Source organism: Garra rufa, chromosome 6 (assembly GCF_049309525.1).
Source record: "Garra rufa chromosome 6, GarRuf1.0, whole genome shotgun sequence".
Classification (NCBI taxonomy): Eukaryota; Metazoa; Chordata; class Actinopteri; order Cypriniformes; family Cyprinidae; genus Garra; species Garra rufa.
Genome location: NC_133366.1, coordinates 21938410 through 21950479, shown reverse-complemented (window position 1 = coordinate 21950479; position 12070 = coordinate 21938410). Strand labels below are relative to the sequence as shown.

The 12070-nt window shown below is 35.4% G+C and overlaps 1 protein-coding gene across 1 annotated transcript in view; it reads left to right on the top strand.

Moving 5' to 3' along the window:
* wdr17 (WD repeat domain 17) overlaps positions 1 to 11999 on the top strand; it is a 41491-nt gene extending 29492 nt beyond the window's left edge. The window contains exons 22-30 of the mRNA XM_073843007.1: positions 1471 to 1610; positions 1867 to 1887; positions 3948 to 4059; positions 5432 to 5573; positions 6797 to 6899; positions 7002 to 7103; positions 7190 to 7285; positions 8592 to 8775; positions 10292 to 11999. Coding sequence (XP_073699108.1) covers positions 1471 to 1610; positions 1867 to 1887; positions 3948 to 4059; positions 5432 to 5573; positions 6797 to 6899; positions 7002 to 7103; positions 7190 to 7285; positions 8592 to 8775; positions 10292 to 10411 — 1020 coding nt within the window. The 3' untranslated portion in view covers positions 10412 to 11999. The remainder of the gene's footprint in view (positions 1 to 1470; positions 1611 to 1866; positions 1888 to 3947; positions 4060 to 5431; positions 5574 to 6796; positions 6900 to 7001; positions 7104 to 7189; positions 7286 to 8591; positions 8776 to 10291) is intronic.
* The last annotated feature ends 71 nt before the right edge of the window (positions 12000 to 12070 follow it).

Below are 12070 nucleotides of genomic sequence, written 5' to 3'. Positions count from 1 at the left end.
CTGGCAAGACGGCCTTGAGCGGAAACTCAAACAGTGAAAGTGAGTTGTTCAAAACCTTTCTTTTTAGTAAACTCTGTGTACACAAACAATGTTCTCAATGCTCGAGTTCATGTGTAGAGACCCAGGCGATACTTCGAGCAAAGTTTCATGGTGTGTCGAGCCTTCTTAGTGTTGTAAAAATATCGATTTTGATGCGCTCAAAGTTATGCCCCTAGTACTCCCATTCACCGGCCATTGACCACAAAACGAAATCACGGTCAATCTCAAAAAACAGCTCGTTTGTCGTAATTATGCCCAGGTTGCATTTTGGCAATAGTTATCTTTTAAGACAATTAAACAATTAAAGAACATGATGAAGCCTAATGGGACAATTTAAGATTTCAAAGACACTTAGACAGCAGTTGAGGTCAAAAGTTTACATCCCCCTTTCAGAATCATAAAAGATGTGTATGAAAGTAATAGTTGAATTTAAAAAATGACTCTGTTCAAAGGTTTACATCCCCTTGATTCTTAATACTGTATTGTTACCTGAATGATCCACATGTCTGTTTTTGTTGTTTAGTGATAGTTGTTCATGAGTCCCTTGTTTGTCCTGACCTTTAAACTGCCTGCTGTTGTTCAGAAAAATCCTTTAGCTCCCAAATTCTTTTTTTAAAGCATTTTGGCATATTTTAACCCTTTCCAATAATAACTGTATGTTTTTAAGATCAATATTTTCACACTGAGAACAACTGAGGGACTATATGCAACTATTAAAGAAGATTCAAATGCTCGCTGATGCTCCAGAAGGAAAAAACAATGCATTAACAGCCGGAAGGGGGTTAAATACTTTTGAACAGAATGGAGATGTGTACATTTTTCTTATAAATATCATATTTGTTTCATTTAGTACTGACCTTCAGAAGCTACAGAAGACAGTTACATGTTTCTCAGAAGACAAAACAACCCTGCTGAAAAAACCAGCATATGCTGGTTAGGTATGTTTTGGTGCTGGGATGCTGGTTTTAGCTGGTTTATGCAGGTCCTTTGCTGGTTTATGCTGGTCCCTTGCTGGTTTTTGCTGGTTTATGCTGGTCATGTTGCTGGTTAATGCTGGTCCTTTGCTGGTTTATGCTGGTCCTTGACCAGCAACATGACCAGCATAAACCAGCAAAGGACCAGCATTAACCAGCTAAGGACCAGCATAAACCAGCAAGGACCAGCATAAACCAGCAAAGGACCAGCATATACCAGCTAAAACCAGCATCCCAGCACCAAAACATACCTAACCAGCATATGCTGGTTTTTTCAGCAGGGAAGTTACATTTACCCTGATCTTTAAATTAAAAAAAGTTTTTAACTTGTTTAATAATGTATTTCTGTTGTTATGAAACCAAAACCTTTGTCTGACTGGCTGGCAGTTAATGTTAGATTAACGTTATATGAGTGTTTAGGTGAGGCTAAAATAGTGTTTTTATCTCCTTGTGTCAGCTGGCTATGGAGTCTCTGATCAGAGGCAATGAGCTGGAGCTGGCAGTGTGTGTGGGCACAGTCCTGGGAGAATCAGCCAGTAAAGCCACCCACTACGTTCTGGAGCTCTTGGCCAGGAAATACATGACCACTGCCACCTGGTAAGAATAAAACCAATCAGAGAGATCAGTGCATCTTTTCTTAAGTCAAGTCTGAAATAAAGAAACAGGTTTTTGTTTAAAACCTGAGAAGACCAAAAATGTCACACTGAATCAACATTCCTCTGAAATAGTTTGCACATTTTCTTCTAAATGCAACCCATCTCTTATCATTAGTCATGTACAGACGTGTTTACATGATTTTGATAGTCATCCTTACTGCACACCTGTTACATTTTTCATTTGCATCTCTCTCTAGCTTTCCATCTGTGGCATACAGGTATTTTCTCTGCCCCCCTTGTGTCAGTCAATTATGGTTTTGTTATGTGCATCTGGTTTATATGCTTAAAAGCTTATTCATGACAGAATATTTTTTCTAATACTAAAAATCATAACTGACTTGAAATGCCTTAAGTAGCACAGGTATAATTGTAGCAATAGCTTTTTCCTTTATGTCAAAAATCATTAGGATGTTAAGTAAAGATCATGTTCCATAAAGGTATTTTGTAAATTTCCTACTGCAAATATATAATTTTTTGATTAGTAATATGCATTGCTAAGAACTCCATTTGGACAGCTTTAATGGCGATTTTCTCAATATTTTTTTTTTGGATCCTCAGATTTCTGATTTTCAAATAGTTGTATCCCAGCCAAATATTGTCCTGTCCTTACAAACCATGTATACATTTAAATTTAAAAAAATTGACTCTTATGGTCCAGAATCACATTTTTCAATGCGTTCATACAACTTTAACTACTAATTTTTAATATAACTAATTGTTGATGTATGTTATTCCTACGTGCCACTTTATAAGGAATAGGTCTCCCAAAAATGAATCTTTTCATTATTTACTTACATTCATTTTGTTCCTAAACTCTTATGACTATTTTTTTATTAAAAAATTAAAATTAAAAAGGACAGGGCCTGTTAAGATTCAAAAGAGATGCACAATGAAGTGTATAACATCTTTGAGAATTATCAGTAAATAAAATAATTAGGGCTGTCAAATGATTAATCACGATTAATCGGATCCAAAATAAAAGTTTATGTTTGCATACTATATGTGTGTATTGTGTATATTTATTATGTATACATGAATACACATACACACATGTATATATTAAGAAAAAATATGTTAGATTTATATATTAAATATTTAAATTTATATATAAAATAAATTATATACAAGTATAAATATATATACATATACATTTTTTTTAAATATATACATGTATGTGTGTGTGTGTGTGTGTGTGTGTGTGTGTGTGTGTATTCGTATATGCATAATAAATATACACAGTACACACAGATATAGTATGTAAACATAAACTTTAATTCCTTTTATTTTGACAGCCCTAAAAATAATAAATTGCTTTTCACACAAAGCTATCATACACTGCCATACAGAGGATTAGGGTTGGTGGAAGGTTTTATTTATTTTATGTCTGTTATGCTGACCAAGGATGTATAAATAAATGTAAAAAAAATAAATTAAATAAAATAATTTAAAATAATGATATTTAAAAAAACATTTAAAAATGTAATTTATTTTTTGTGATGGCAAAGCTGAATTTACAGCAGTGAATATTAACACTTTTTGTCACAATTTTCTCATCAGTTATTTATCACTTAATATTTTTGTGTAAAGCATGATACAATTTTATTAAAGGATTACATAATTGCAACAGTATTTTTTGTAACATGTAAAAGTCTACCTGATCTCATGACAAAAACGTATTTGTGGGAACTCTTTCTCAAGATGCAAAATCTGTACCAATAAGTACATATCACTGCAGTTTCCAACAGAATTAAACACTAGAGGCATTAAAACAGCGAGCACACGTAATCATTTTTGTACACAGTTATGGTTACAGCTCTGTATGTTTTCCTTTCTGGACATAACAAGCTTGCTTGGTAGCTCAGCTGGCACAGAGTTAGACTTAGGATGAGGAATCCTTGGGTACGAATCCTGCCAAAAACATGACTCAAAATGAAAGAGCTGAAAGATGAGAGATCGAAAAACAAGCTAAAACGGGGCATGCTTGCGATTTATGCTTTTACATCCCATTCAATTTTGTTCTGGTACGTTTAGGAGTAGTGCAGATGGTACGTTATTTTAAAACATCATGGAGCATTATAGTTATAGTGCCACTCAATGGACATTTCAAGTCAGAACTGCGGTGACACAAACAAAACCAACGCCACATTAAATAGCCCTCGTTTTGTTCATGGCTAAAATATTACTTAACTCACTTTTTGTGTTCAACAGAATGAATGGAAATTTTGCCCACTTTTCCCCTGTGTTAAACTCATGCTGTCTTGGGTTTTCTACTCCTCAGGGATCTTGCAGCCAGATTACTCCAGATGATCCCTGATAATGAGATCTTGTTAGCCAAACTGTGTGCCTTCTACCCTGGCAGCTCAGCCGAAATCAATGATCTGCACAAAAAAGTAACTAGTCCCAATGTTTATTACAATTACCCTTTATTATATTAACCCAAGGAAAATAATTTATGCATTGATTGTGAAGAACATATATATATATACAGTCGTGGACAAAAGTTTTGAGAATGACACAAATATTAGTTTTCACAAAGTTTGCTGCTCAACTGCTTTTAGATCTTTGTTTCAGTTGTTTCTGTGATGCACTGAAATATAATTACAAGCACTTCATACGTTTCAAAGGCTTTTATCGACAATTACATGACGTTTATGCAAAGAGTCAGTATTTGCAGTGTTGGCCCTTCTTTTTCAGGACCTCTGCAATTCATGCTCTCAATCAACTTCTGGGCCAAATCCTGACTGATAGCAACCCATTCTTTCATAATCACTTCTTGGAGTTTGTCAGAATTAGTGGGTTTTTGTTTGTCTACCCGCCTCTTGAGGATTGACCACAAGTTCTCAATGGGATTAAGATCTGGGGAGCTTCCAAGCCATGGACAGAAAATTTCAACATTTTGGTCCCCGAGCCACTTAGTTATCACTTTTGCCTTATGGCACGGTGCTCCATCGTGCTGGAAAATGCATTGTTCTTCACCAAACTGTTGTTGGATTGTTGGAAGAAGTTGCTGTTGGAGGGTGTTTTGGTACCATTCTTTATTCATGGCTGTGTTTTTGGGCAAAATTGTGAGTGAGCCCACTCCCTTGGATGAGAAGCAACCCCACACATGAATGGTCTCAGGATGCTTTACTGTTGGCATGACACAGGACTGATGGTAGCGCTCACCTTTTCTTCTCCGGACAAGCCTTTTTCCAAATGCCCCAAACAATCGGAAAGAGGCTTCATTGGAGAATATGACTTTGCCCCAGTCCTCAGCAGTCCATTCGCCATACTTTTTGCAGAAGATCAATCTGTCCCTGATGTTTTTTTTTTTTGGAGAGAAGTGGCTTCTTTGCTGCCCTTCTTGACACCAGGCCATCTTCCAAAAGTCTTGGCCTCACTGTGCGAGCAGATGCGCTCACACCTGCCTGCTGCCATTCCTGAGCAAGCTCTGCACTGGTGGCACTCCGATCCCGCAGCTGAATGCTCTTTAGGAGACGATCCTGGTGCTTGCTGGACTTTCTTGGACGCCCTGAAACCTTCTTAACAATGCAGTGGAAAGTTTTTTTTTCGGGATTAAGTTAATTTTCATGGCAAAGAAGGACTATGCAATTCATCTGATCACACTTCATAACATTCTGGAGTATATGCAAATTGCTATAAAAACTTAAGCAGCAACTTTTCCGATTTCCAATATTTATGTAATTCTCAAAACTTTTGGCCACGACTGTATATATAGTGTTTATTGGTTGAATTCAGAATACTTAATTTAATTTTTTTCAGTGCGGCCTACCAACTTTAGAGGAATGTAAAGAACTTGCTGAAAGTGCACATGCTGAGGGAGAAACCTTCCAAGCAGTAAAGTATTACCTCCTGAGCCCAGAACCAGAAAAAGCTCTTCCCATTGGGATCACGTATGTCAAAGGTGAGTTTCTGAGAGACATCTTCATATTTCATAACAGTGCTATTTTCAGCACATGCTCATTCTACAGACTATGTTGTATGCATAGTGTAGCATACTGCATATTTACACTACCTGTCAAAAGTTTTTGAACAGTAGGATTTTTTGTTTTTTTAAAGAAGTCTCTTTTACTCATCAAGCCTGCATTTATTTGATCCAATTACAGCAAAAACTGTACAATTTTGAAATACTTTTCTATTTAAAATTGTTTTCTAATTGAATTCATTTTAAAATGTCATTTATTCCTGTGATTTTAAAGCTGAATTTTTTGCATCAATACTCCAGTCACATGGTCCTTCAGAAATCATTCTAATTTTCTGATTTGTTGCTCAAAAAACATTTTTTATTATTATTATTATTATTATTATTATTATTATTATTATTATTATTATTATTATGTCGAAAACAGCTAAGTAATTTTTTTCCAGGTTTCTTTGATGGATAGAAAGATCAGAAGAACAGCATTTATCTGAAATAAAAATCTTTTGTAACATTATAGATGTCTTTATCATGACTTTTGATCATTTTAAAGAAGTAATAATTAGCTTTGATCACAGGAATAAATTACATTTTATAATATATTCAAATAGAAAACAGTTCTTTTAAATATTAAAAATAGTTTGAAATGAACTTTGGATAAAATAAATACATGCTTAGTGAGCAGAAGAGACTTTAAAACATTAAACATCTTACTGTTCAAAAACTTTTGACTGGTAGTGTACATTTTATCAGAAAAACTCCATTTTAAAGGTTGATTGAACTATCAAATGTAAACAATTGACATTATTTTAAAAAAATATAAAAATAAAGACAATTTATTATGAGCAAAAAAGTTGGTTTCCTCGAGGTTGCCTGGTTGCTAGTGTTGGGGAGTAACTTACTTGTACTGGAATTATGTCATTTAATTACAAAAAAAAAAATGTAATTATAATCTGTTACAGTTACTGAGAAAATAATGACACCAGCACATGTAATTAAATTACAGTTACTTTTAAAATTTTAACGATTACAAAGGGGGTTACATCTGAATATTTTCACACACATACAGATTTGATTGACTTCTTTCCCAAATTTCATTGACTGCTATAAAATATAATATTTCAGGAGTTTAGAACACAATGTGACTCATCTTTCAAAAAGAGTATCATAACTCACTATTGATTACTGACTCTCTCTCCCCTCAACAGAGCAGCTGAGCTCTCCTGACTGGACGGTGGACTCTGTGTACCACATCCTAGACCTGCTGAGCTACATCAGAACAGACCGTCTTATTCTTCCAAAGTGTAGTGAGTAAGTCAGTGACCTTTCCTCAATAGGTTACAAATGTCAGTCATGTCATTTATTGTAGCTTTCATTCAATGGTCATCTCACTATCTCTCTCTCTTTGGCTAGAGAACGCAATGAGTTGCTTATTCTCTGTGGGTACATTGGTGCACTATTAGCCATTGGGAGACAGTATTCAAGTATAGTGCCAGCACTGTATGAATACACAAGGTACGTTACCTGTTGAAATTATAGTATGAGTAACTCAATTATTAGAGATCGCAATTAATGTCTTTCTCTCTATCTTTCTCCCTCAGTCAGCTCCTGAAGAGGAGAGAGGTGTCTGTGCCATTGGAGATAGGGCAGTTGTGTAGAGAGTTGGACGTCTGGAGAAACTGCACATACCTCCTCAAGTCTGTACCACATTACTCTAATTCATAAAACCTACCTAGTCAAGAGTTAGTTCACCCAAAAATAAAAAAAACTGTCATTAATTACTCACCCTCATGTTGTTCTAAATTCATAAGACCTTCTTTTTATGGGGTTTGGAATGACAGGAGGGTGAGTAATTAGTGACAGAATTTTCATTTTTGGGTGAATTCTTTAAAACATTATATGCTGTTACATATGCAGCAATGTTATGCTGCCTTATGAGATACCTTAAAGGAGAAGTTCACTTCCAGTACAAAAATTTACAGATAATTTACCCACCCCCTTGTCATCCAAGATGTTCATGTCTTTCTTTTTTCAGTTGTAAAAATGTTATGTTTTTTGAAGAAGAACATTTCAGGATTTCTCTCCATATAGTGGACTTCTATTGTGCCTGTGAGTTTGAACTTTCAAAATGCAGTTTAAATGCAGCTTAAAAGGGCTCTAAATGATCCCAGCCAAGAAAGAAGGGTCTTATCTAGTGAAATGATTGGTTATTTAAAAAAAAAGACAATTTATACACTTTTTAACCTTAAATGCTCAACTTGTCTAGCTATGACTCAACTTTGTATATTCAGGTTAATACTTAGGGTAGGTTGAAAAACCCATCTCATCTTTTCCAACTTCAAAATCATCCTACATCGCTGTTTTACCTTTTTTTGTAAAGGGCGTTTGATCTCCTTTGCACACTGGGTCTGTATTTCTGCAGTAGTGTAGGACAATTTTAAAGTTGGAGGAAAAAAGAGATGGAAGTTTTTCGACATAACCTAACTGTCTTGAACCGGAATACACAGAGTTGACACAGAGCTGGCCAAGACAAGCATTTAAGGTTTAAAAAATTATATAAATTGTACATTTTTTTCTGAAAATAACTAGATAAGACTCTTCTTCCTCGTCTGAGATCATTTAGAGCCCTTATAAACTGCATTTTGGAAGTTCAAACCTGGGGGGCACCATAGAAACCTACTATTTGGAGATAATTCCTGAAATGTTTTCCCCAAAAAACATAATTTCTTTACGACTGAAGAAAGAAAGACATGAACAATTTTGATGACAAGGGGGTAAGTAATTATCTGTATGTTTTTGTTCTGAAAGTGAACTTCTCCTTTAAATTAGACAATTTCCAAGCCAGGACCATATTTATCCCTCAAGGAAAAGGCCTTAACACTTGTTGATAATTGGTGTTCTCTGTCAAAAAAGGGCAGCTGATTAAATTGCTTGTAATTTTCATTATGCTATTGTATCATAAAATGTTGGGTTAAGTCTTTTTGTCTCTCTTCACATACACAGAATGCCAGCATCTTTACCATACTGTCCACCATCTGAGGCCCACAAAAGGGAGTACAACCAGCTGTTAAGTCGGACGAAAGTGGAACTTATCAAGGGCCTAGAGGGTCCTGACTATGTCACTGGCTCAAACTTACCCAGCCACTCTGACGTCCAGATTTCCTGCTTCACTGGCCTCAGGATACAGGTGGGTTTCTTGTGGATAGTCTTGTACTTTAGCATTAAAGAGCAGGTCATGTGTTTTTTTTAAAGGGTCCTAATATTGCATTGGTGTCCCCTACAACAGGTTTAAATGCAAGGTCAGAAAACATTGTAATTTTCTCAAAATATACATTTATACATAGAGTCATTTGTCAGTTATTTCAAATAGGTTCATTCAAAGCAGCTTTGAGCGTCATGTCTGTAAACCCCTCCTTTTTATAAGCCTACTCTGCTCTGATTGGTCAGCTGGCCAAGCCTGTTGTGATTGGCACAGAGAGGAGTACTTGAGCAAGTTAGCAAGTGCTAACATCTGTTTTGCCAAGTCCGTGGTTGTTTTTGATGTCCGTGGGTTGAGGTGATCCTAATAACATCATATTTGGCCTCTGCAATGTGAATTTACCAGAGGATCCCAGACAAAAAGAATGTATTTTACACTCCAAATTGCAGGGGACCCAAATGGAGGACCTCCCTCAAAGCTGGGTAAGTTTTGTTGTGAAAACCTGGCAACCCTGATGCACTTTACATAAAACACTTAATGCAAGCGAATCATGCCTACAGCTAAAGTGTAGCTACTAAACTGTAAACACATAACAAAACAATAATGGTGGACATGTTAGCCAAGTGCTACCATGACTAACTGATGAAACAACAGTTTGTAAACCAAAATATGTCTAAATTACATTATTACTAAACAAGGAAATTAGAACAACAGCCTACATTAATCGACACTTTCCTAATAAATAGTGGCTTCACAGCGAATTATCAGAACTGTTTCAGAAAGACAGTAATATTGTGGTTTACCTGGAAACCTGATACTGCACTAGTTATGTATACATCACATATTAGTACAAAAAAGCTAAATATTTTGTGCACTCACTTGAAAATGTACACATAAAGGATCTATCGTACTTACAGGTTGTGGTTTGGAAGCACTTGTCAGTCCAAATAAAGAAGAGTATAAGCCAAAGAAGATAAAAACCAAGATTAGAGAGGCAGTCCTCTGTAAAACGACGAGCATACAACAAAGGTTGAATTGTATTGCTTTGATATCATGAAAAAAAGATGAATTTTAACCACTGTTTTTTCACATCATCTTTTGGCAATGAAAAAACAAAAACTTGCTTTCACTGCACAGAACACTGCTTCTCAACACAATGTAAACACATTAACTAGCGGACGTGTTTGTGGGCAGGTCAGACTGTTCGAATTTTGCGATCGGGCGAGAATTATGCTAATGTGTTCCCCAGTGACTGTATCGGTAACATATTTATCAGTATCGAAAATATGATAACTTGTTAAGGTGATTCAGAATCGACTCCCTCTTTTGAGAAACAGTATCTTTATGTATAAAGCACTTTCTTGATTAACAACTTTGCAAACAGTTTACATTGAAGGATAGCTACATTACAAACTGCAAAAAATATATTTTTCGAAAACCCATATGACCTGTTCTTCAAACAAATATTACTGAACTTTTTTTTTTTTTTTTTTTTGCCTGGCAGGGTCCAGCATTCTTCCTGGAAGATGGCAAATCAGCCATTTCACTAAATGATGCTCTGATGTGGGCGAAAGTAAACCCTTTCTCTCCGCTGGGGACGGGTATACGCATCAACCCCTTCTAAGCACAAATACAACAAATGTGAGCAGTATTCTTGCTGGTCTGGCTCTGGAAAAGCAACTACTATTCCCGACAAACAATTTCCGTTTTCTCTCAGAAAGCTTGATGAATGTCATAGAACAAAAGAAAGTCAAATTATATTCAAATCAACATTGTTTGAGGCTTTGCCGTTCCATGCTGTGCTTATTTCATACAGGAATTGCAGCTTATATGCAAAGAATCAGCAAAAGCAAGAGTGCTGCTGTAGGGAATATACAGTACACAAGGCCAGCAGCACAAATGCGATGATATTACTTTTATACAACAGTTTGGTAAACAAGAAGCTCATGTTAAGTAATACAAAACTTCCCCAGTTCTGTTTTTTTGATGCACTATGAACACAGGCAATCAGAGTGATATGTACAGCACAAGAACTTGTTTATTTGATGCGGGCCAATCAAATTAGAGCACCACAACTGTTGTATAAGGAAAAATTTATGCTAGATACAGTAATGAATGTTACATATGAAGCAAGATATTTAATGCCTTCCTCATCCTAAAACATAAGCGGGTTCAGGTATTCAGGTTTAGGTGTCATGTTCAGGTCTTAGGGTTGAGATCTGTAGCCCAAAGATTGTAATTCTAGTTGGTACTGTGACTAATAAAACGGAGTATGAGCATTTTCATCATGCAGCCTGAATGTTTTGTAGATCTAGACCTCTTTTAATTCAAGACTTACAGGGTATTCATCTGTTCATATTTTTATTGTGTGTATTTTATGTTAGTTTTGCTGCTTTGACATTGAAACCATTTGCCTGTTGTCTGTTATATGAACTGAATATATTTTAGTAGAACCAAATACTAGAACTGAGAATTTGAAACCTCATTACTATTTAATGTTACTTCATTTCATTCAGGAACTATTCTGAATGCGTATACAGAGCACGTCTGAGGCCAGATATTAATGTTCAAAAAATATGGCAACACTATTTACAAAGAGTTAATAGGAGTTAATAGTCTTGCTGTTACATTCAAAATATGTCTAGATGAACTTAGGCAATAAGTGAGAAACTGCACATATAGATTGTGGAAGAAAGACATTTCTGCTAATACACAGCTATATGTTTGGAGTACATTACTGAAGTTATGAAATAACAGACAAAAAGTGTCGTTTGTATCTGTAAAATCATCAGTTGCAATGGCATATCATTCATAGCTGAGTATATAAAATGGTTTGGAGGAATTCTTTTATGAAAGTTTGGTTTTACGTTAGAAAATACAGATAAAGAGACTATTTTCATCAAATTGCACTGTGAAATGTATTTATTTGTATATAGTTCTAGAATTTATGTCTAAACTCTTAAGCTCAAATTGGTGTACATAGCATATTCATATGATAATTGTTAATACGCAACAGAGGACAGTTAAATGTCATATATTGATCCTAGAGGCATCAGGCCGGTCTAAATTTTGCATGCTCCAAGTGTCTCATCTGTTTATTTTGACTGAGGATGTTATAAAAGTGCAAGGCGAGATATTAGAACAGACAAGACTGTGTCAATGATAATTACTTTCTTTTTTTGTGACTATGATTTGATAATTGCTAATAAAAAGATCAAGTGTATAAGAAGTCTCATGATTTTATTTGTGTGTTGAAACATGACTGAAATTATTTATAGTACCA